The sequence below is a fragment of the Salmo salar genome, chromosome 01 (assembly GCF_965601325.2).
Source record: "Salmo salar chromosome 01, fSalSal1, whole genome shotgun sequence".
Lineage (NCBI taxonomy): Eukaryota > Metazoa > Chordata > Actinopteri > Salmoniformes > Salmonidae > Salmo > Salmo salar.
This window is the reverse complement of record NC_138291.1, coordinates 121,696,067-121,721,462: the sequence shown is the minus strand read 5'-3', so window position 1 is coordinate 121,721,462 and position 25,396 is coordinate 121,696,067. Positions and strand designations below refer to the sequence as shown.

The 25,396-nt window shown below is 44.2% G+C and overlaps 1 protein-coding gene across 1 annotated transcript in view; it reads right to left on the bottom strand.

Moving 5' to 3' along the window:
• LOC106613696 (ryanodine receptor 2) overlaps nucleotides 1-25,396 on the bottom strand; it is a 1,296,826-nt gene that overhangs the window by 448,971 nt on the left and 822,459 nt on the right. Inside the window, 12 exon segments of the mRNA XM_082973418.1 lie at nucleotides 289-348; nucleotides 499-665; nucleotides 1,120-1,216; nucleotides 1,600-1,687; nucleotides 2,051-2,291; nucleotides 11,201-11,396; nucleotides 13,939-14,066; nucleotides 14,520-14,650; nucleotides 20,299-20,380; nucleotides 20,704-20,942; nucleotides 21,323-21,383; nucleotides 24,352-24,401. Of these exon segments, the coding sequence (XP_082829544.1) occupies nucleotides 289-348; nucleotides 499-665; nucleotides 1,120-1,216; nucleotides 1,600-1,687; nucleotides 2,051-2,291; nucleotides 11,201-11,396; nucleotides 13,939-14,066; nucleotides 14,520-14,650; nucleotides 20,299-20,380; nucleotides 20,704-20,942; nucleotides 21,323-21,383; nucleotides 24,352-24,401 (1,540 nt within the window).

Sequence of the window (25,396 nt, the reverse complement as noted above, 5' to 3'; positions counted from 1 at the left end):
GTAACATGGTGTAGATTAATATGTACTGCGTTGTATAGTACTACAGTACTGCGTTGTAAAGTACTACAATGCTGTGTAGATTAGTATGTACTATGTTGTATAGTACTACCATGCTGTAGCATGGTGTAGATGAGTATATACTACGTTGTATAGTACTACCATGCTGTAGCATGGTTTAGATGAGTATATACTACGTTGTATAGTACTACCATGCTGTAGCATGGTGTAGATGAGTATGGGTGCATGCTGATGATGTCACAACTGAGACAGTAATAAAGTAGTGGTCACCTTTCCCTGCAGGTGCAGGTTGTTTCTGATGATCTCCCGCACCTCGTCCTCTGTATCTTTCTGTTGACAAAACATCACAGAAACACTGATTCATAGGGTTTGACTGTAGCAAACAGGGGGGCGCCATGGAATCTAGGCTGTTCTACTTACTGTGGAGTCAATGAATACCAATGAGACACCTTACCATTTCATTAGAGACTTAAGTGATACCTGACTGAAGCGGATCTTGGCCAGAGCGATCAGTTCCTGGTCTCCCGGAGCGCAGATATTCAGTCCTACAGGAAGTAGTCTCTTCAACGCTGCTACGATGAGGCTGGTCTGCATGGAGTAGCGATCACCCTTCCTCTTCATTTTCTTCCTCTCCTGGTCGGACACGGCTCCCTACAGGGGAGACACCAGGTGACAAGTCAACAAGTCAGCAGCACCACCTGGTCTCACTACTGGTGTCCCCCAGGGCTCTGTACTAGGTCCTCTTTAATGTCTCACTACTGGTGTCCCCCAGGGCTCTGTGCTAGGTCCTCTTTAATGTCTCACTACTGGTGTCCCCCAGGACTCTGCACGAGGTCCTCTTTAATGTGTCACTACTGGTGTCCCCCAGGGCTCTGTACTGAGTCCTCTCTTGTTCTATCTGAACACCAAGACACATCTCTGGTCAAGAACAACTTATCCATTTAATTATGTTCAGTCATCACAACTTACTGTGCAGTCTTCATCATATTGGGGGACAATGCTCTTTGACTTATATATGGTATACAGAGTCATAGTACACTTAAATGTACATAACAATGTAAAAAAATAATAATCACGCTCGTACCATCTATATAACACCACTTGCCTTGGACATCTTTGACTTGGTGTCTGTGATGAGGAAGGACATATTGTTGATCTCATTCTGAACCACAAAGTTTTGCTCCTCCCGTTTAAAATTCTGCAGTGGAAGAAATAAAATATCTCAGTGTTGGATATTGCCAAGGATTTATGCAAATGTAGCCTGCAGCCTGACAGGGTACTTGGAGAAGCACAGACACACATTAACACTCTAGAGATTCATTACAGTCTCTTCTAGTTCTCGCTGTCAGGGAAGCAAATGTAAAATGTATTTATTTCAGAAAGAAACACTGAAGAATTCCTAGAATTGAATGGGATTTTAATAGGATTATTATTATTTTTTTTGTGTAGAGCGTACTTTCAGAGTGCCTTGGTAACGACCAATAGAAACTAATCACAGAGTGATTAAGACATTAAATGTTTCCTGGAAACTGTTGCAGTGACGTGATGATTCATATGTGAAATTGTCTCTGTGTAGCTTACATGAGACTTGGACCAGAATATGAAGACCTCTGCTACCATGCGGAAGAGCTCCTCAGCCTCAGGGTTCGATTCTTTCAGCCATTTGGCCCTAAGATAAAAACACATTGCAAAACAAGTTACAGTATTCAGTTGGATAAAACACTCACACTAACAGCAGAAACTGGCATGACATCTTAACAACTTAAAATAACACTTATGTTATTGCTTGTTTGTTATTGATCCACCCACTCCTCTCACTTTACCCCAGCGGCCATGTACCTGTAGTAGTGAGCAACATGGAGGAGGAGGAAGTAGAATGTCTAGTTACCTGTTCTAGTCAGTAACATGGAGGAGGAGGAAGTAGAATGTCTAGTTACCTGTTGTAGTCAGCAACATGGAGGAGGAGGAAGTAGAATGTCTAGTTACCTGTTGTAGTCTACAAAGCAGATGAGGAGGTAGAATGTCTAGTTACCTGTTGTAGTCTACAAAGCGGATGAGAAGCGGATAAAAGGCATAGAGGTCTCTGATCAGGATGGTGAACTCATCCAGGATGAGTAGTTCAGCCTCAGACATCTCGCCTCGTCCCTCGGCCTTCATTTGTTCCTCATCCATCAGCACGGTGGCAGCCTTCTTCCTCAACTTCTCCATCAGCGGCAGGAAGTGGCTCTTCAACAGCCCCCCCTTCGCCTTACCAATGATTGGCTGAGAGAACACTGGAGGCGGGGACAGAATAGAGGAAGGACAGTTAGTGAGACAGACTGCTGGAAAACAACGATGGTGTTGTTTCACTCCGGATGATATTACAGTTTGTTTTCTTATTTAAAACAACGATGGTGTTGTTTCACTCTGGATGATTTTACAGTTTGTTTTCTTATTTAAAACAACGATGGTGGTGTTTCACTCCGGATGATTTTACAGTTTGTTTTCTTATTTTAAAACAGCGATGGTGATGTTTCACTCTGGATGATTTTACAGTTTGTTTTCTTATTTAAAACAACGATGGTGTTGTTTCACTCCGGATGATATTACAGTTTGTTTTCTTATTTAACCTGTTGGGTCTAGGGGGCAGCATTTGCACGTCTGGATAAAAAAAATGTACCCGATTTAATCTGGTTACTAATCCTACCCAGTAACTAGAATATGCATATACTTAATATATATGGATAGAAAACACTCTAAAGTTTCCAAAACTGTTTGAATGGTGTCTGTGAGTATAACAGAACTCATTTGGCAGGCAAAACCCTGAGACATTTTCTGACAGGAAGTGGATACCTGATGTGTTGTATTGACTTTAAACCTATCCCATTGAAAAACACAGGGGTTTAGGAATATTTTGGCACTTCCTATTGCTTCCACTAGATGTCACCAGCCTTTACAAAGTGTTTTGAGTCTTCTGGAGGGAGATCTGACCGAACAAGAGCCATGGAACGATGATGTCCCACTAGACACCTGGCGCGCGAGTTCATGTTGGGTACCCTCGTTCCAATACGTTATAAAAGAGTATGCATTCGTCCACCTTGAATATTATTCATGTTCTGGTTAAAAAAGCCCTAATGATTTATGCTATACAACGTTTGACATGTTTGAACGAACGGAAATATATTTTTTCCCCTCGTTCATGACGAGAAGTCCGGCTGGCTTACATCATGTGCTAACGAGACGGAGATTTTTGGACATAAATGATGAGCTTTTTTGAACAAAACTACATTCGTTATGGACCTGTGATACCTGGAAGTGACATCTGATGAAGAGAATCAAAGGTAATGGATTATTTACATAGTATTTTCGATTTTAGATCTCCCCAACATGACGTCTAGTCTGTATCGCAACGCGTATTTTTCTGGGCGCAGTGCTCAGATTATTGCAAAGTGTGATTTCCCAGTAAGGTTATTTTTAAATCTGGCAAGTTGATTGCGTTCAAGAGATGTAAATCTATAATTCTTTAAATGACAATATAATATTTTACCAATGTTTTCTAATTTTAATTATTTAATTTGTTACGCTGACTTGACTGCCGGTTATTGGAGGGAAACGATTTCCTCAACATCAATGCCATAGTAAAACGCTGTTTTTGGATATAAATATGAACTTGATAGAACTAAAAATGCATGCATTGTCTAACATAATGTCCTAGGAGTGTCATCTGATGGAGATTGTAAAAGGTTAGTGCATCATTTTAGCTGGTTTTATGGTTTTGGTGACCCTGTCTTTGACTTGACAAAACATTACACACAACTCTTGTAAATGTACTGTCCTAACATACTCTAAATTTATGCTTTCTCCGTAAAACCTTTTTGAAATCGTAAAACGTGGTTAGATTAAGGAGATGTTTATCTTTCAAATGGTGTAAAATAGTTGTATTTTTGAAAAATTTGAATTTTGACATTTATTTGGATTCAAATTTGCCGCTCTTGAAATGCACCTGCTGTTGATGGAGTGCACCACGGGTGGCACGCTAGCGTCCCACCTAGCCCCAAGAGGTTAAATTCTATTCATTGGACATGATTTGGAAAGACTCACGCCTGTCTATATAAGGTCCCACAGTTGACGGTGCATGTCAGAGCAAAAACTAGGCCACGAGGTCAAAATAATTGTCCGTAGCGCTGCGAGACAGGATTGTGTCGAGGCACAGATCTGGGGAAGGGTACCAAAACATTTCTGCAGAATTGAAGGTCACCAAGAACACAGTGGGCTCCATTATTCTTAAATGGAAGAAGTTTGGAACCACCAAGAATATTGTTTCTAAAACCCTGTTTTTGCTTTGTCATTATGGGGTATTGTGTGTAGATTGATGAGGGGAAAAAAAACATTTAATCTATTTTAGAATAAGGCTGTAAAGTAACAAAATGTGGAAAAAGTCAAAAGGTCCGAATACTTTCCAAATGCACCGTAAATGTTGAGTGAGTGATTTGTCCCAAAAACAATGCTTTTCGTTTTTGAGATATTTAGCACCAGCCTATTGCTAGTTACTCATTCTAAAACTGATTGGAGCTCTATGTTAACCTGTTATGGCTAGGGGGCAGTATTTTCACGGCTGGATAAAAAACGTACCCGATTTAATCTGGTTACTACTCCTGCCCAGTAACTAGAATATGCATATAATTATTGGCTTTGGATAGAAAACACTCCAAAGTTTCTAAAACTGTTTGAATGGTGTCTGTGAGTATAACAGAACTCAAATGGCAGGTCAAAACCTGAGAGATTCCTTTACAGGAAGTGGCCTGTCTGACCATTTCTTGAACTTCTTTGCCATCTCTATCTTTTACAAAGGATCTCTACTCTAACGTGACACTTCCTACGTCTTCCATGGGCGCTCAGAGCCCGGGAAAAACCTGAATGTCGTCATCCCAGCCCCAGGCTGAAACACATTATCGCCTTTCTCAAGTGGCCGATCAAGGGACTGTGGGCTTAGGCGCGTGCCCTGGCTGCCCCGTCTTTGTGATTTTTCCTCTGTTTGCCGAAAAGGAGATTCCCGGTCGGAATATTATCGCTTTTTTACGAGATAAATTGCATAAAAATGTATTTTAACCTGTTAGGGCTAGGGGGCAGCATTGACACGGCTGGATAAAAAACATACCCGATTTAATCTGGTTACCACTCCTACTCAGTAACTAGAATATGCATATACTTATTACATATGGATAGAAAACACCCTACATTTTCTAAAACTGTTTGAATGGTGTCTGTGAGTATAACAGAACTCAAATGGCAGGTCAAAACCTGAGAGATTCCTTTACAGGAAGTGGCCTGTCTGACCATTTCTGGAACTTCTTTGCCATCTCTATCATTTACTAAGGATCTCTGCTCTAACGTGACACTTCCCACGTCGTCCATAGGCTCTCAGAGCCCGGGAAAAAAGAGAATGTCGTCATTCCAGCCCCAGGCTGAAACACATTATCGCCTTTCTCAAGTGGCCCATCAAGAGACACTAGCTTATGCGCGTGACCCCGACCGCCCCCGCCTTTGGGATTTTTTCCTCTGTTTGCCGAAAAGGAGATTCCCTGTCGGAATTTTATCGCTTTTCTACGAGAAAAATGACGTAAAAATTGATTTTAAACAGCGGTTGACATGCTTCGACGTACGGCAATGGAATACTTTGAATTTTATTGTCAGGAATTGCGCCAAGCGCGCGACACTTCTTTACTATTTCGGATAGTGTCTGGAACGCACGAACAAAACGCCGCTATTCGGATATAACGATGGATTATTTTGGACCAAACCAACATTTGTTATTGAAGTAGACGTCCTGGGTGTGCATTCTGACGAAGACAACAAAAGGTAATGACATTTTTATAATAGTAAATATGATTATGGTGAGTGCTAAACTTGCCGGGTGTCTAAATAGCGAGCCCGTGATGCCTGGGCTATGTACTTAGAATATTGCAAAATGTGCTTTCACCAAAAAGCTATTTTAAAATCGGACATATCGAGTGCATAGAGGAGGTCTGTATCTATAATTCTTAAAATAATTGTTATGCTTTTTGTGAACGTTTATCGTGAGTAATTTAGTAAAATGTTAGCGAATTCCCCGTAAGTTTGCGGGGGGTATGCTAGTTCTGAACGTCACATGCTAATGTAAAAAGCTGGTTTTTGATATAAATATGAACTTGATTGAACAAAACATGCATGTATTGTATAACATAATGTCCTAGGGTTGTCATCTGATGAAGATCATCAAAGGTGAGTGCTGCATTTAGCTGTCTTCTGGGTTTTGGTGACATTATATGCTGGCTTGAAAAATGGGTGTCTGATTATTTCTGGCTTGGTACTCTGCTGACATAATCTAATGTTTTGCTTTCGTTGTAAAGCCTTTTTGAAATCGGACAGTGTGGTTAGATTAACGAGAGTCTTATCTTTAAATGGCTGTAAAATAGTCATATGTTTGAGAAATTGAAGTAATATGATTTTGAAGATTTTGAAAATCGCGCCACAGGATGGCAGTGGCTGTTACGTAGGTGGGACGAATTCGTCCCGCCGGTCCCATAGAGGTTAAACAGCGGTTGACATGCTTCGAAGTACGGTAATGGAATATTTAGACATTTTTTGTCACGAATTGCGCCATGTGCGCGACCCTGATTTACCATTTCGGATAGTGTCTGGGACGCACAAACAAAACGCCGCTATTCGGATATAACGATGGATTATTTTGGACCAAACCAACATTTGTTATTGAAGTAGCAGTCCTGGGAGTGCATTCTGACGAAGACAACAAAAGGTAATCAAACTTTTATAATAGTAAATCTGATTTTGGTGAAGGCTAAACTTGCCGGGTGTCTAAATAGCTAGCCCGTGATGGCTGGGCTATGTACTTAGAATATTGCAAAATGTGCTTTCACCAAAAAGCTATTTTAAAATCGGACATATCGAGTGCATAGAGGAGTTCTGTATCTATAATTCTTAAAATAATTGTTATGCTTTTTGTGAACGTTTATCGTGAGTAATTTTGTAAATTGTTAGCAAATTCCCCGGAAGTATGCTAGTTCTAAACGTCACATGCTAATGTAAAAAGCTGTTTTTTGATATAAATATGAACTTGATTGAACAAAACATGCATGTATTGTATAACATAATGTCCTAGGTGTGTCATCTGATGAAGATCATCAAAGGTTAGTGCTGCATTTAGCTGTCTTCTGGGTTTTTGTGACATTATATGCTAGCTTGAAAAATGGGTGTCTGATTATTTCTGGCTTGGTACTCTGCTGACATAATCTAATGTTTTGCTTTCGCTGTAAAGCCTTTTTGAAATCGGACAGTGTGGTTAGATAAAGGAGAGTCTTGTCTTTAAAATGCTGTGAAATAGTCATATGTTTGAAAAATTGAAGTTTTTGTATTTTTGAGGAATTTGTAATTCGCGCCACGCCTATCATTGGATATTGGAGCAGGTGTTCCGCTAGCGGAACGTCTAGATGTAAGAGGTTTTAACCTGTTAGGGCTAGGGGGCAGTATTGACACGGCTGGATAAAAAACATACCCGATTTAATCTGATTACCACTCCTACCCAGTAACTAGAATATGCATATACTTATTACATATGGATAGAAAACACCCTACATTTTCTAAAACTGTTTGAATGGTGTCTGTGAGTATAACAGAACTCAAATGGCAGGTCAAAACCTGAGAGATTCCTTTACAGGAAGTGGCCTGTCTGACCATTTCTTGAACTTCTTTTCCATCTCTATCATTTACTAAGGATCTCTGCTCTAACGTGACACTTCCCACGTCGTCCATAGGCGCTCAGAGCCTGGGAAAAAACAGAATGTCGTCATTCCAGCCCCAGGCTGAAACACATTATCGCCTTTCTCAAGTGGCCGATCAAGGGACACTGGGCTTAGGCGCGTGACCCGACCGCCCCCGCCTTTGGGATTTTTTCCTCTGTTTGCCGAAAAGGAGATTCCCTGTCGGAATATTATCGCTTTTCTACGAGAAAAATTTCGTAAAAATTGATTTTAAACAGCGGTTGACATGCTTCGAAGTACGGTAATGGAATATTTAGAATTTTATTGTCACGAATTGCGCCATGCGCGCGACACTTCTTTACTATTTCGGATAGTGTCTGGAACGCACGAACAAAACGCCGCTATTCGGATATAACGATGGATTATTTTGAACCAAACCAACATTTGTTATTGAAGTAGCAGTCCTGGGTGTGCATTCTGACGAAGACAACAAAAGGTAATCAAACTTTTATAATAGTAAATATGATTATGGTGAGTGCTAAACTTGCCGGGTGTCTAAATAGCGAGCCCGTGATGCCTGGGCTATGTACTTAGAATATTGCAAAATGTGCTTTCACCAAAAAGCTATTTTAAAATCGGACATATCGAGTGCATAGAGGAGGTCTGTATCTATAATTCTTAAAATAATTGTTATCCTTTTTGTGAACGTTTATCGTGAGTAATTTAGTAAAATGTTAGCGAATTCCCCGGAAGTTTGCGGGGGGTATGCTAGTTCTGAACGTCACATGCTAATGTAAAAAGCTGGTTTTTGATATAAATATGAACTTGATTGAACAAAACATGCATGTATTGTATAACATAATGTCCTAGGGTTGTCATCTGATGAAGATCATCAAAGGTGAGTGCTGCATTTAGCTGTCTTCTGGGTTTTGGTGAGATTATATGCTGGCTTGAAAAATGGGTGTCTGATTATTTCTGGCTTGGTACTCTGCTGACATAATCTAATGTTTTGCTTTCGTTGTAAAGCCTTTTTGAAATCGGACAGTGTGGTTAGATTAACGAGAGTCTTGTCTTTAAATAGCTGTAAAATAGTCATATGTTTGAGAAATTGAAGTAATAGGATTTTTAACGTTTTGAAAATCGCGCCACAGGCTGCCAGTGGCTGTTACGTAGGTGGGACGCAAGCGTCCCACCTAGCCCATAGAGGTTAAGGGTGTCAGTTATTTATTTTATTGTTGCAGCCGACATCTACACAGTTGAGTCGTCAGCGTACATAGACACACAGGCTTTATTCATTGTCAGTGGGAGGTCATGAGTAAAAACAGAAAACAATAATGGCCCTAGCCAGCTGCCCTGTGGTACACCACACTCAACTGAATTTGTATTAGAGAAGCTTCCATTAACAAAAAAACTCTGTTCTATTAGATAGGTAACTCTCAATCCATAATAAGGATGCAAATCCATAAGACCTACATTTTTTTTCAACAATAGGTTATGATCAATGATATCAAAAACTACACTGAAGTCAAACAAAACAGCTCCCACAATATTTGTTCAATCAATTTCTTTCAGCCAATCATCAGTCATTTGTGTCAGTGCCGAGCATGTTGAGTGCCCTTCCCTATAAGCATGCTGAAAGTCTGTTGTTAATTTGTTTTCTGTAAAATACCTGTATTTGGTCAACCATTTTTTTTCTCTCCAAATGTTTGCTAAGCACTGGTAACCGACTGATTGGGCAGCTGTGTTGAACCATTGAACCATTAAAGAGGGCTCTGCTATTTTTGGGCAGCGGAATGACCTTTGCCTCCCTCCAGGCCTGAGGGAACACACCGTCTGTTTAGTTACATGATTTCACAATATACTGTATGTTTGTCAATCTGCTGTGTTGTTTGACTAATTTGGTATTCCCTTCGCCTCGCCACTCTCAGACACACAGTTTTTCAAATCATCATCTATCCATGGGGGATTTAGCAGTTCTAACAGTCAGTTTCGTGATGGGCACATGCCTATCAGTAACAGGAAGTGTCAGTTCTAACAGTCAGTTTCGTGATGGGCACATGCCTATCAGTAACAGGAAGTGTCAGTTCTAACAGTGAGTTTCCTGATTGGCACATGCCTATCAGTAAATGGAAGAAGCAGATTCATAAATACTCCAAGTGCGTCGTCAGGTTGTTCCTCATTACACACGTCAGATCAACAAATATTTTTCACATCTTCGACATAAGAATCACTACAATACCTCTTGTATGATCGCGTACACACAATTTTAGCTCAAGCCTTTGTAACTTTGGTTTTCCTATATATGGCTACTATATCATGACCGCTGCATCAGATGGATTTGGATACTGCTTTAGAGTGGATTTCTGCAGCGTTAGTAAAGATGTGATCAATACATGCGGATGATTTCGTTCCTATGCTGTTTGTAAATACCCCGGTAGGTTGACTGATAACCTGAACCAGGTAAGCAGGCATCAGGTACAGCTTGAAACTTATTTTTGAGTGGGCAGCTTGATGTCAACCAGTCAATATTTAGGGTCACCCAGAAAATATACTTCCCTGTTGATATCACATACATAATCAAGCATTTCACACATGTAGTTCAAATATTGATTTTTAACACTCTGTGGTTTATAGCAACTTCCTACGAGAATAGGCTTTAGGTGAGGCAGGTGAACCGGTAGCAGTGGAGGCTGGTGGGAGGAGCTATAGGAGGATGGGCTCAATGTAACGGCTGGAACGGCATAAATACAACGGTATGGAAACCCCTTTGTTTGACTCCGTTCCTTTCATTCCATTCCGGCCATTACAATGAGCCCGTCTTCCTACAGCTCCATCCCACCATCCACCATTGGCCTGAAGCCGTATTACTTCCACATCATCTGACATGAGATCCTCTCTCAGCCTAACAGGAATATGACTCTGGATATACATGGCAACACCTCCCCCATTTGGGGTTCTATCTTTCCTGTATATTCTATAACCATGCTACTGCTGCATCAAAGGAATGATGTAAGTGTGTTTCAGAGATGGCCAGAATATGAATGTATTCTGATGTTAATTGTTAATTTCATGAACCTTATTTCTCAAGCTACATATGTTAATATGGGCTATTTTTAGTCCTTTTCTGGGTTACTTGATTGTTTTTAATGATCCGAGATAGACATGTCATTGACATTTACCTTTGACTCAATGCTATTGAGTGGCCTGCCCACAGTGGGCTTCTTCCCTAAGGCAGACAGTTTCAGTACAAACAGTGAAATTCAATTCTATGTGCATATATGATTATTGCTGACGATTCCCCCCCCCCCCCCCCCCCCCCTCTGACGACATACGACGTCGTGGTAACTACACACACACACACACACACACATAACAACCAAGACATTGACAAGTATGCTAAAGTGCTTTTGATCATGTGGCAGGTAAAAAGGTGTGTGTCTCTCTACCTGCGAGTCGTTTCATCCAGGCCCCCTCGTCGATCCCCAGGTTATTATAGATGATCTTCAGGATGTTGCCCAGAAGACTATTCATGTGGTCTGAAGTGAGGTGAGTACAGCAGCTGTCCGCGGTCTCTGGAGGGTTGTTCTCTGGGCCGTGCTCCCACCAGTGAGACATGTAGCTGCATAGCATGGGCAGCACCACCTGAGGATAAGTAAGGACATGGAGGGGGGGGGGGGATATGCTCATATCAAATGTTTAAGTAATGTTGTCTTTTCAATCATGTTCTTATCTTTTGTAAGCTCAGGGATCCAGACCAACATTTTCCCCTGGTCTCACTGGGGTCACTAACTTTTTCAGTTGTTGGCACCAGCCCATGATTTGCAGACACCAGCCCATGATTTGTTGGCACCAGCCCATGATATGGTGGCACCAGCCCATGATTTGTTGGCACCAGCCCATGATTTGCAGACAGCAGCCCATGATTTGCTGGCACCAGCCCATGATCTGTTGGCACCAGCCCATGATTTGTTGGCACCAGCCCATGATTTGTTGGCACCAGCCCATGATATGGTGGCACCAGCCCATGATTTGTTGGCACCAGCCCATGATTTGCAGACAGCAGCCCATGATTTGCTGGCACCAGCCCATGATCTGTTGGCACCAGCCCATGATTTGTTGGCACCAGCCCATGATTTGTTGGCACCAGCCCATGATTTGGTGGCACCAGCCCATGATATGGTAGCACCAGCCCATGAATTGGTGGCACCAGGCCATGATTTGCAGGCACCAGCTCATGTCCTACATGTCTTATACGATGGGCTGGAGGACAGCGTGTCCTACATGTCTTATACCATGGGCTGGAGGACAGCGTGTCCTACATGTCTTAAACCATGGGCTGGAGGACAGCGTGTCCTACATGTCTTATACCATGGGCTGGAGGACAGCGTGTCTGGTGGTTTAATAAACCACCAGTCTCCTGTTAATAAACCACCTGTCTCCTGTTAATAAACCACCAGTCTCCTGTTAATAAACCACCAGTCTCCGTTTAATAAACCACCAGTCTCCGTTTAATAAACCACCAGTCTCCTGTTAATAAACCACCAGTTAATAAACCACCAGTCTCCTGTTAATAAACCACCTGTCTCCTGTTAATAAACCACCAGTCTCCTGTTAATAAACCACCAGTCTCCTGTTAATAAACCACCAGTCTCCTGTTATAAACCACCAGTCTCCTGTTAATAAACCACCAGTTAACCTGTTAGGGCTAGGGGGCAGCATTTGCACGTCTGGATAAAAAAAATGTACCCGATTTAATCTGGTTACTAATCCTACCCAGTAACTAGAATATGCATATACTTATTATATATGGATAGAAAACACTCTAAAGTTTCTAAAACTGTTTGAATGGTGTCTGTGAGTATAACAGAACTCATTTGGCAGGCAAAACCCTGAGACATTTTCTGACAGGAAGTGGATACCTGATGTGTTGTATTGACTTTAAACCTATCCCATTGAAAAACACAGGGGCTTAGGAATATTTTGGCACTTCCTATTGCTTCCACTAGATGTCACCAGCCTTTACAAAGTGTTTTGAGTCTTCTGGAGGGAGATCTGACCGAACAAGAGCCATGGAACGATGATGTCCCATTAGACACCTGGCGCGCGAGTTCATGTTGGGTACCCTCGTTCCAATACGTTATAAAAGAGTATGCTTTCGTCCACCTTGAATATTATTCATGTTCTGGTTAAAAAAGGCCCTAATGATTTATGCTATACAACGTTTGACATGTTTGAACGAACGGAAATATATTTTTTCCCCTCGTTCATGACGAGAAGTCCGGCTGGCTGAGATCATGTGCTAAGAAGACGGAGATTTTTGGACATAAATGATGAGCTTTTTTGAACAAAACTACATTCGTTATGGACCTGTGATACCTGGAAGTGACATCTGATGAAGAGAATCAAAGGTAATGGATTATTTACATAGTATTTTCGATTTTAGATCTCCCCAACATGACGTCTAGTCTGTATCGCAACGCGTATTTTTCTGGGCGCAGTGCTCAGATTATTGCAAAGTGTGATTTCCCAGTAAGGTTATTTTTAAATCTGGCAAGTTGATTGCGTTCAAGAGATGTAAATCTATAATTCTTTAAATGACAATATAATATTTTACCAATGTTTTCTAATTTTAATTATTTAATTTGTGACGCTGACTTGACTGCCGGTTATTGGAGGGAAACGATTTCCTCAACATCAATGCCATAGTAAAACGCTGTTTTTGGATATAAATATGAACTTGATAGAACTAAAAATGCATGCATTGTCTAACATAATGTCCTAGGAGTGTCATCTGATGGAGATTGTAAAAGGTTAGTGCATCATTTTAGCTGGTTTTATGGTTTTGGTGACCCTGTCTTTGACTTGACAAAACATTACACACAACTCTTGTAAATGTACTGTCCTAACATACTCTAAATTTATGCTTTCGCCGTAAAACGTGGTTAGATTAAGGAGATGTTTATCTTTCAAATGGTGTAAAATAGTTGTATTTTTGAAAAATTTGAATTTTGACATTTATTTGGATTCAAATTTGCCGCTCTTGAAATGCACCTGCTGTTGATGGAGTGCACCACGGGTGGCACGCTAGCGTCCCACCTAGCCCCAAGAGGTTAATAAACCACCAGTTAATAAACCACCAGTTAATAAACCACCAGTCTCCTGTTAATAAACCACCAGTCTCTACCTCCATAACGTGAGGCATCTGTGTGTAGTGCAGGCCGGACTCAGCCAGATCCATGATCTCCTCCAGAGACTTCTCCAGGGACGGGATGACTGGACACATCTCTCCTACCTGGGAGGGCAGGTCTAGAGCTGGGGGAGCAGCGGGGAAGAGAGGAAAGAGAATGGGAAATGGAGAGAGGGAGGAAAAGAGAGGTAGAGAGAGATAAAGAGAGGGTGGAGGGAGAGAGAGAAAGGGTGGAGGGAGAGAGACAGATAGAGGGTGAAGGGAGAGAGGGTAGAGGAGAGAGGGTAGAGGGAGAAAGAGAGAGAGCGAGAGAGAGGGGGGGGTGGAGGAGTGGAGGGAGAGATAAAGAGAGAGGGTGGAGGGAGAGATAAAGAGAGGGTGGAGGGAGAGATAAAGAGAGAGGGAGAGAGAGAGTAAGAGACAGAGATAAAAGGTGATAGTGAGAGAGACATAAAGACTGTATGCAGTCATTCCACAATTCAGTTTGCAACATTTATGCCGAGCTTCTCTCTATCTCTCCATCCAAACCGATCCTGTCTTTGATTGTAAAACACTTGAAGGACAGTTTGCAACAGTACCGGTTCTGTCCCGGGAGCCCTTGGTAATGTAGATGGAGTAGTTGTTGAACTTGTTGAGCTCAGGTTCCAGGAAGGCCACAGGGAACGCCCCCGAGAACGCTGCAAGACATTCACCTAGGGCTGGACGCTGCCTGCAGGAGGAAGAGGAGGGGGAGGAAGAGGAGGGAGGGAGGGGGTGAAAGAGGAGGAGGAAGGGGGAGGAAGAGGAGGAAGGGAGAGGAAGGAGGAGGAGGAGGAAGGGGCAGGAGGAGAAGGAGGAGGTAGGGGGGGGAAGGGGCAGGAGGAGAAGGAGAAGGTAAGGAGCAGAAGGAGGAAGCGGAGGAGGAGGAGGAAGGGGCAGAAGGAGGAGGTGGGGGAGGAAGGAGGAAGCGGAGGAAGGGGCAGGAGGAGGTAGGGAGAGGAAGGAGGAAGCGGAAGAGGAGGAGGAGGAAGGGGCAGGAGGAGAAGAAGGAGGTAGGTGGAGGAAGGAGGAAGCGGAAGAAGGGGCAGGAGGAGGTAGGGAGAGGAAGGAGGAGGAGGAGGAAGGGGCAGGAGGAGAAAGAGGAGGTAGGGGGAGGGAGGAGGAGAAAGAGGAAAAGTGAGGGACAGCTCATGTTCAGGAAAACATAACCTAGAGTCTGAATAACTGGCTTAACTAACCCAGTCACATCCTTTTACTAGACTTAATGCAATATTAAAATGAGCCACAGAACAAATTATGTTTGTTGTAAATGCATGAAATGTGGTGTCAACATAGTCAGTACAAGGTTGTTACGTTCCCCAGTTTCTGTGTTGTGGTTTGTGTATTCGTACGCGTGTGTGTTTCAGGAAAATGGCTTCCTGGAATCCCCCAAGCAGCTGATTGGTCGACTCCCATGGCAAATTGGAGCTGACCCCGCCCTCTCGTCAGAAACAGCTGTCTTCAATTACAGACCCCTCCTGAAGCGATATAAACCAGTGTTCTGTTGCTCAGGAGGGAGATGATTGCTGAGAGAATAGAGCTGAGGGTGATAGCCTGTGTTGGTTGTGTCTGAGAGAATAGAGCTGAGGGTGATAGCCTGCGTTGGTTGTGACTGAGAGAGAGAGAGAGAGAGAGAGAGACAGAGAGAGAGACAGAGAGACAGAGAGAGAGACAGACAGAGAGAGACAGACAGAGAGAGACAGACAGACAGACAGAGAGAGATAGACAGAGAGAGACAGAGAGAGAGAGCGAGCGAGCTTCTTGGTATGTTCCTGTGTGTTCGTTTATTGGTCTGTATAATCGTTGTGAAGTATTTTTGTAGCGGTCCTGAGGAGGTATGTTTATGTCCAAGAGGACTGTTTTGATTATTGAACGATTTGTATTCTGTTTTTGTTCCCAGGGGGGGAAGGGGAAGGCACCTGGGGAGTGCTTAGGCAAGAGGCCTGCGGGCATACATAACCCGTAGTAGTTTACTGTCTATGCACACTAGGTAAAGACCTGGGCGGACCATCCCCTGTATTTTTGTTAGGTGGTGCTAGGTAGGTCAGTAGTGCGTAGGTAGGAGAGGGGGCTTTGATATTTACTTTCTTTGCTTTGGTTCCGTCCAGTCCCTTTTCCCCAAAATTACCGTGTGACGGAATAAATTCCTTGTAAACGGTGATTCTCTGCCTTTTGTCATCCTTACTCGCACCTACGGTCCCATACCTCTTTACCTCCACCTACGGTCCCATACCTCTTTACCTCCACCTGCAGTCCCATACCTCTATACCTTCACCTACATCCCATACCTCTATACCTCCACCTACATCCCATACCTCTTTACCTCCACCTACGGTCCCATACCTCTTTACCTCCACCTACGGTCCCGTACCTCTTTACCTCCACCTACTGCCCATACCTCTTTACCTCCACCTATGGCCTATACCTACAGTCCCATACCTCTATACCTCCACCTGCAGTCCCATACCTCTTTACCTCCACCTACGGCCCATACCTCTTTACCTCCACCTCCACCCCATACCTCTTTACCTCCACAGAGAGTTGAGCTGTAGCAGGGTGTTGTGTTCCCTCTTCGTAGAGGCGCACGTAACAAAGGTTCTAGACAGAACACATTGACATTTTTAGATTGTCATTATCTATCATACTTCCAGTGTCAAAGTAGGGATTTTGAGAAAATGTGAAAAACTATTAAAATGACCTGAGTACATTACATGTCACGTGAATGTTTATTGGTCAGTAGCGGCCATGTTGTTTGACATGCTAGCCTGGAAAAACAGAATTTGTGAGAGCTTGGTCCATAGATACCGTATATCAAAGTGTTGTACAGATCAGTCATTCAGAGCCAGAGGAGTCAATTCTAAATGGTGGACCTTAAAGTAGCCACCACTATTTTGATGTAATTTCCTCTCCAAGAGAGGAAATGCATATTTAGGTTCCACCTCAGAAGAATGATGAAGGCTACTTATATACAGTACAAGTCAAAAGTTTGGACACACCTACTCATTCAAGGGTTTTTCTTAATTTTCTACATTGTCAAATAATAGTGGAGAAACGATGAAATAACACATATGGAATCATGTAGTAACCAAAAAAGTGTTAAAACTTCAGGATCGGTGTCCCGTCCGCGGATGGTTCAGCTAACGTAGGCTAATATGATTAGCATGAGGTAGTAAGAAACAAAAAAAATCCCAGGGCACAGACATATCCATTTGCTCACATTGTATATAGACTTATTTTTCTACTATATTATTGACTGTATGTTTATTTTACTCCATGTGTAACTCTGTGTTGTTGTATGTTGTCAAACTGCTTTGCTTTATCTTGGCCAGGTCGCAGTTGTAAATGAGAACTTGTTCTCAACTTGCCTACATAAAGGTGAAATAAATAAATAAATAAATATATCTGGCGTCCCTCACGACGCCATGGACCCACGACGCCAGGACAGCGGAGTCAATCACCACCTTCCGGAGACACCTGAAACCCCACCTCTTTAAGGAATACCTGGGATAGGATAAAGTTATCCTTCTATTCCCCCCCCCAAAAAAAGATATAGATGTACTATTGTAAAGTGGTTGTTCCACTGGATATCATAAGGTGAATGCACCAATTTGTAAGTCGCTCTGGATAAGAGCGTCTGCTAAATGACGTAAATGTAAATGTAATATGGGCAGAAAGCTTAAATTATAGTTAATATAACTGCACTGTCCAATTTACAGTAGCTATTACAGTGAAAGAATACCATGCTATTGTTTGAGGGGAATGCACAGTTATGAACTTGAAAATGTATTAATAAACCAATTAGGCACATTTGGGCAGTCTTGATACAACATTTTAAACAGAAATGCAATGGTTCATTGGATCTGTCTAAAACTTTGGACATACACTGCTGCCATCTAGTGGCCAAAGTCTAAATTGCACCTGAGCTAGAATAATACATTATGCCCTTTTTCTTGCATTTCAAAGACGATGGTACAAAAAAAAAATGTTTTCTTTGTATTATCTTTTACCAAATCTAATGTGTTATATTCTCCTACATTAATTTCACATTTCCACAAACATCAAAGTGTTTCCTTTTAAATGGTACCAAGAATATGCATATCCTTGCTTCAGGCAGTTAGATTTGGGTATGTCATTTTAGGAGAAAATTGGGAAAAAAAGGGGCGGATCCTTAAGACGTTTTTAAACAAATCAAAATATATTTTATATATGAGATTCTTCAAAGCAGCCACCCTTTGCCTTGATGACAGCTTTGCTCACTCTCTCAACCAGTAAATAGTAAATATGAAGAAAAACCCTTGAATGAGTAGGTGTCCAAACTTTTGACTGGTACTGTATATTCACCAATTGTGTGTGTGAATTTCCAAGTGGTGTTGATAAATATTAACATATAGTTCACTGACAGCTGTCAGTGTAGCTAGAGCGCTAACCTTATTTAGCGCGCTAATCTTATCTAGCGCGCTAACCTTATCTAGCGCGCTAACCTTATCTAGCTACTTCATGTTATCGGTTGTTACTGAGGTTTGTTACAACACCGTATTCAACAGATTATCCAGCTGGATCTATGGCTGGTTCTGGTTCAGAATGTGTCATAAGCATTGGTTTAGAGACCCCCCCAGATGGAATCCAATGGCCTGTCCTGGTATGTCCAAAGTTCTGGCATCTTCCATAAATTGAGGCTGTGAATCAACCATAGAAATAGTTAGAAAGAATAACTTTTTGGTTCCATGGCTGTTTGGCTCCATGGCGGTTTGGGTCCATGGCTGTATGGCTCCATGGCTGTTTGGCTCCATGGCTATTTGGTTCCATGGCTGTTTGGCTCCATGGCTGTTTGGCTCCATGGCTGTTTGGCTCCATGGCTCCATGGCTGTTTGGCTCCATGGCTGTTTGGCTGTTTGGCTCCACGGCTGTATGGCTCCACGGCTGTATGGCTCCATGGCTGTATGGCTCCATGGCTGTTTGGCTCCATGGCTGTTTGGGTCCATGGCTGTATGGCTCCATGGCTGTATGGTTCCATGGCTGTATGGCTCCATGGCTGTTTGGCTCCATGGCTGTATGGCTCCATGGCTGTATGGCTCCATGGGTGCTTGGCTCCACGCCTGTATGGCTCCATGGCTGTATGGCTCCATGGCTGTTTGGCTCCATGGCTGTTTGGGTCCACGGCTGTTTGGGTCCACGGCTGTTTGGGTCCACGGTTGCTTGGGTCCACGCCTGTATGGCTCCATGGCTGTATGGCTCCATGGCTGTTTGGCTCCAAAGCTGTTTGGCTCCATGGCTGTTTGGCTCCATGGCTGTTTGGCTCCATGGCTCCTCACAGTCGCAAAGAGGAATAACTTTGTAGTTGTTTCTGATTAATCAACAATGCCAAGCTGCCGGGTGGTAACATTAAAATAAAATGGCATTGCATTAGAGGGTGTGGCTCTTTACCATCATGCAAAGTTACAGCCTCCTGGGCATTTTTTCACCAAATCGTCAGAAGAAGAAAAATGATTATCATTGGCAACAAATACAATAGGGTTTCACCCAGCTTCTCTGCTTGAACCCCTAATTAAATAGAATAAGGTCTCATCCAGCTTCTCTGCTTGAACCCCTAATTAAACAGAATAGGGTCTCACCCAGCTTCTCTGCTTGAACCCCTAATTAAATAGAATAAGGTCTCACCCAGCTTCTCTGCTTGAACCCCTAATTAAACAGAATAGGGTCTCACCCAGCTTCTCTGCTTCAACCCCTAATTAAATACAATAGGGTTTCACCCAGCTTCTCTGCTTGAACCCCTAACTAAATACAATAGGGTCTCACCCAGCTTCTCTGCTTGAACCCATAATTAAATACAATAGGGTCTCACCCAGCTTCTCTGATTGAACCCCTAATTAAACAGAATAGGGTCTCACCCAGCTTCTCTGCTTGAACCCCTAATTAAACAGAATAGGGTCTCACCCAGCTTCTCTGCTTGAACCCCTAATTAAATACAATAGGGTTTCACCCAGCTTCTCTGCTTGAACCCCTAACTAAATACAATAGGGTCTCACCCAGCTTCTCTGCTTGAACCCCTAATTAAATACAATAGGGTCTCACTCAGCTTCTCTGCTTGAACCCCTAATGAAATACATTGGGTCTCACCCATCTTCTCTGCTTGAACCCCTAATTAAATACAATAGGGTCTCACTCAGCTTCTCTGCTTGAACCCCTAATTATACATTTCTGTTATGGACATGAATGGCCTAGCTGGTTGGATGATATAATTTTAATCCATTTCAACCAGTTTTGCCAGCTGATCAGTTCCAAGACACCCTATCTTCCCTCTTAATGATCATATTCACATTGAATTCATTCTGACGTTACCTTTCTACGTAGATGCTGTTGTTGGTACCAAGACTATACAGGCTGTTGAGTATCCTATAACACGACACCTGGACATCATCCACTGTGAAGACAACAAGGGAAGTCAATTTACACAGAGGACCTACAGGTTGACCATTACAGGCGCTATAGTTGGACTACAATAAGACATTAGGGGTTCAAAAAGGCCTTCACTTATTTATTGGTCCTTTTAAACCAGCTATACATAAAACCGTTTTAAATTAACAATGCCTAATGAGGGCTTGTCTCATGTGTGAGATACAGGGAAATGCATTTTCATCATTGGCCAATAGGTGGTGCTACAAAGCTCTCGTCAGGTTTTTGGTGGAATTGCCACTTTTTTCAGGTTTTGTTCAGCAAAAACAAATGATCCACCGGTATGCGTACATATGAGGTCTTCCCCAAAGAGGTTCTGTCCGATGTGTTCGAACAGGGAGGAGAGGACAGGGAGCAGGGCTACGCTGGTGTAGTTGATGATCTGAGTTACTCCTTTGGGCTGGGAGTGACTGTGAGTGAACTGGCCCTGCTTCAGGTTCTCTAAAGTCTTCTCCAAGTCCTCCGCTGCGTTGTCGAAGAACGCCCTCAACGCTGCCTTCACCATCTCCAGACCCGTCTTCATCACCGTCCTGGAGAACAGATGCAGATTATATTACGATCAGTTGGGTAGAGCGTGGCCGCTGGTACCGACCAGGATTGTGGGTTCGAAACCCGGGGCCACCCATACTTAAAATGTATGCACAGACACACACAAACAAACATGTTGAGAGATGGCTGGATTCTCACAGTATCGGGGCTAGATTATAAATGCAGTGGGTAATGGTGAAACAACATGTTGAGAGATGGCTGGATTCTCACAGTATCGGGGCTAGATTATAAATCCAGTGGGTAATGGTGAAACAAACATGTTGAGAAAACAACTTTTAAAACATCATGGCATCAGCTAATGGGGATCCAAACCCCCTCAATATGACTTCCATATGAATAGGGTTCATAAAGGGTCACTCACCTGGCGTCCAGTGTCTGGCCCAATATGTGAAGACAGTTGACTATGGAGGTAGCATGGCTTCCTGTGTGTAGACATGAGGCAGTGTTACAACATGAGTAGTACTGTAGCACTACGGCATATAGACGAGCTGAGGCACGCATCAATACAGAACCCACAGGGTCCAGTGTAGAGCTGAGACATGCATCGATACAGAACCCACAGGGTCCAGTGTACTGCTACTACTTAAGACTACACTCATGTAGGTTTAGATGGACAGATCACACACTTCCAATATAAAACACCAGTATCCTAGACCTAAGGCAGGGCTTTTCAAACCGGGGGACCCCCACCCCGAACCCCCCCACCCAACAGTTCCATGTATTTTAACTATTCCACAGCTAGCTCACCTGATTCAACTGGTCACCTAATCATCAAGCCCTTTCACTAGGTCAATCAGGTGAGATAGTTCAGGGATACAACTAAATAGTGAAAGGTTTTGGGGGGGGGGGGGGGGTCCTCGAGAAGCGGTTTGAAAAGGTAATGATATAGCAAAAAGGGGAGGGGGGGTGTTGATGTGTTTAACAATTCAGTAAAGGTTTCTAATACCTTCTAAAAAAAAAATTCCAGGTCCGTTTGAATTGTTTCATTTATTTTTACCAAATGAAGATCTATGAGTGAGCATTTAAAAAGGAAATAAATCACGAAAAATAGGTGATTACAGCTTTACTCAGCGTGTTATTAAATGGATTGTGGCATTTCAAATATGACAAACAGCACTGGAACTACACTTGACTCCATGCAGTTAATAGATCTAGCTGGTCTGCCATAATATAGTAGAGACAGTAGATCTAGCTGGTCTGCCATAATATAGTAGAGACAGTAGATCTAGCTGGTCTGCCATAATATAGTAGAGAAAGTAGATCTAGCTGGTCTGCCATAATAAAGTAGAGACAGTAGATCTAGCTGGTCTGCCATAATATAGAAGAGACAGTAGATCTAGCTGGTCTGCCATAATATAGTAGAGACAGTAGATCTAGCTGGTCTGCCATAATATAGTATAGACAGTAGATCTAGCTGGTCTGCCATAATATAGTAGAGACCGTAGATCTAGCTGGTCTGCCATAATATAGTAGAGACAGTAGATCTAGCTGGTCTGCCATAATATAGTAGAGACAGTAGATCTAGCTGGTCTGCCATAATATAGTAGAGACCGTAGAGCTAGCTGGTCTGCCATAATATAGTAGAGACCGTAGATCTAGCTGGTCTGCCATAATATAGTAGAGACAGTAGATCTAGCTGGTCTGCCATAATATAGGAGAGACAGTAGATCTAGCTGGTCTGCCATAATATAGTAGAGACAGTAGATCTAGCTGGTCTGTCACAATATAGGAGAGACTGTAGATCTAGCTGGTCTGCCATAATATAGTAGAGACAGTAGATCTAGCTGGTCTGCCATAATATAGTAGAGACAGTAGACCTAGCTGGTCTGCCATAATATAGTAGAGACAGTAGATCTAGCGGGTCTGCCAGCTTGAGCTGGGGACCAGGGGTAGGAGCTGGGACCAAGAGCTGGAGCTGGGACCAGGGGTAGGAGCTGGGGACCAGGGGTAGGAGCTGGGACCAGGGGTAGGAGCTGGGGACCAGGGGTAGGAGCTGTGGGCCAGGGGTAGGAGCTGGGACCAGGGGTAGGAGATGGGACCAGGGGTAGGAACTGGGGACCAGGGGTAGGAGCTGGGACCAAGAGCTGGAGCTGGGACCAGGGGTAGGAGTTGGGACCAGGGGTAGGAGCTGGGAACAGGGGTAGGAGCTGGGGACCAGGGGTAGGAGCTGGGGACCAGGGGTAGGAGTTGGGGACCAGAGGTAGGAGCTGGGGACCAGGGGTAGGAGCTGGGGACCATGTGTAGGAGCTGGGACCAGGGGTAGGAGCTGGGGGCCAGGGGTAGGAGCTGGGACCAGGGGTAAGGGCTGGGGACCAGGGGTAGGAGCTGGGACCAGGGGTAGGAGCTGGGGGCCAGGGGTAGGAGCTGGGGACCAGGGGTAGGAGCTGGGGACCAGGGGTAGGAGCTGGGAACCAGGGGTAGGAGCTGGGACCAGGGGTAGGAGCTGGGACCAGGGGTAGGAGCTGGGGACCAGGGGTAGGAGCTGGGACCAGGGGTAGGAGCTGGGACCAGGGGTAGGAGCTGGGGACCAGGGGTAGGAGCTGGGGACCAGGGGTATGAGCTGGGGACCAGGGGTAAGGGCTGGGGACCAGGGGTAGGAGCTGGGGGCCAGGGGTAGGAGCTGGGGGCCAGGGGTAGGAGCTGGGGACCAGGGGTAGGAGCTGGGGACCAGGGGTAGGAGCTGGGGACCAGGGGTAGGAGCTGGGAACAAGGGGTAGGAGCTGGGACCAGGGGTAGGAGCTGGGACCAGGGGTAGGAGCTTGGGACCAGGGGTAGGAGCTGGGACCAGGGGTAGGAGCTGGGGACCAGGGGTAGGAGCTGGGACCAGGGGTAGGAGCTGGGGACCAGGGGTAGGAGATGGGGACCAGGGGTAGGAGCTGGGGACCAGGGGTAGGAGCTGGGGACCAGGGGTAGGAGCTGGGAACAGGGGTAGGAACTGGGACCAGGGGTGGGAGCTGGGGACCAGGGGTAGGAGCTGGGGACCAGGGGTAGGAGCTGGGGGCCAGGGGTAGGAGCTGGGACCAGGGGTAGGAGCTGGGGACCAGGGGTAGGAGCTGGGGGCCAGGGGTAGGAGCTGGGGGCCAGGGGTAGCAGCTGGGACCAGGGGTAGGATCTGGGGACCAGGGGTAGGAGCTGGGACCAGGGGTAGGAGCTGGGACCAGGGGTAGGAGCTGGGGGCCAGGGGTAGGAAACAGGGGTCGAAGCTTGGGACATGGGCATTAGACCCAGCATTACACTATAGAGTATGTCCCAAATGGCATCCTATTCCCTTTATAGTGCATAGGGATCTGGTCCAATGTAGTGCCCTATATAGGGAATAGGGAGCCATTTGGGACACAAGTACAAATCTCCACACTATCCTTAGAAGCGCACTCTTCACAGCCTTCTTACCAAACAATGATATCCTATGTCTGACAAGAAGTCCCAGTTTGCAGAACAGACTGAAGAGGAGATGAAGAAAACGTAGCAGGAAAGAGGGGAAACAAAGACAGAGATAATCAAGTGACGCAACTTGAAGAAGAAGAACAGTCTGCTTTACAAGAGTGAGACTTACACATCTACAGAGCTACAGTCCAGGGTTTCAAACAACACTGTGTCAGGACCAGTGCTACAGTCCAGGCTTTCAAACAACACTGTCAGGACTAGAGCTACAGTCCAGGGTTTCAAACAACACTGTGTCAGGACCAGAGCTACAGTCCAGGGTTTCAAACAACACTGTGTCAGGACCAGAGCTACAGTCCAGGGTTTCAAAACAACACTGTCAGGACCAGAGCTACAGTCCAGGATTTCAAACAACACTGTGTCAGGACCAGAGCTACAGTCCAGGGTTTCAAACAACACTGTGTCAGGACCAGAGCTACAGTCCAGGGTTTCAAAACAACACTGTCAGGACTAGAGCTACAGTCCAGGGTTTCAAACAACACTGTGTCAGGACTAGAGCTACAGTCCAGGGTTTCAAACAACACTGTGTCAGGACTAGAGCTACAGTCCAGGGTTTCAAACAACACTGTGTCAGGACCAGAGCTACAGTCCAGGGTTTCAAACAACACTGTGTCAGGACCAGAGCTACAGTCCAGGGTTTCAAACAACACTGTGTCAGGACTAGAGCTACTACAGTCCAGGGTTTCAAAACAACACTGTGGCAGGACTAGAGCTACAGTCCAGGGTGTCAAACAACACTTTCTTAGGACTAGAGCTACAGTCCAGGGTGTCAAACAACACTGTCTTAGGACTAGAGCTACAGTCCAGGGTTTCAAACAACACTGTGTCAGGACCAGAGCTACAGTCCAGGGTTTCAAACAACACTGTGTCAGGACCAGAGCTACAGTCCAGGGTTTCAAAACAACTCTGTGTCAGGACCAGAGCTACAGTCCAGGGTTTCAAAACAACACTGTCAGGACCAGAGCTACAGTCCAGGGTTTCCAACAACACTGTC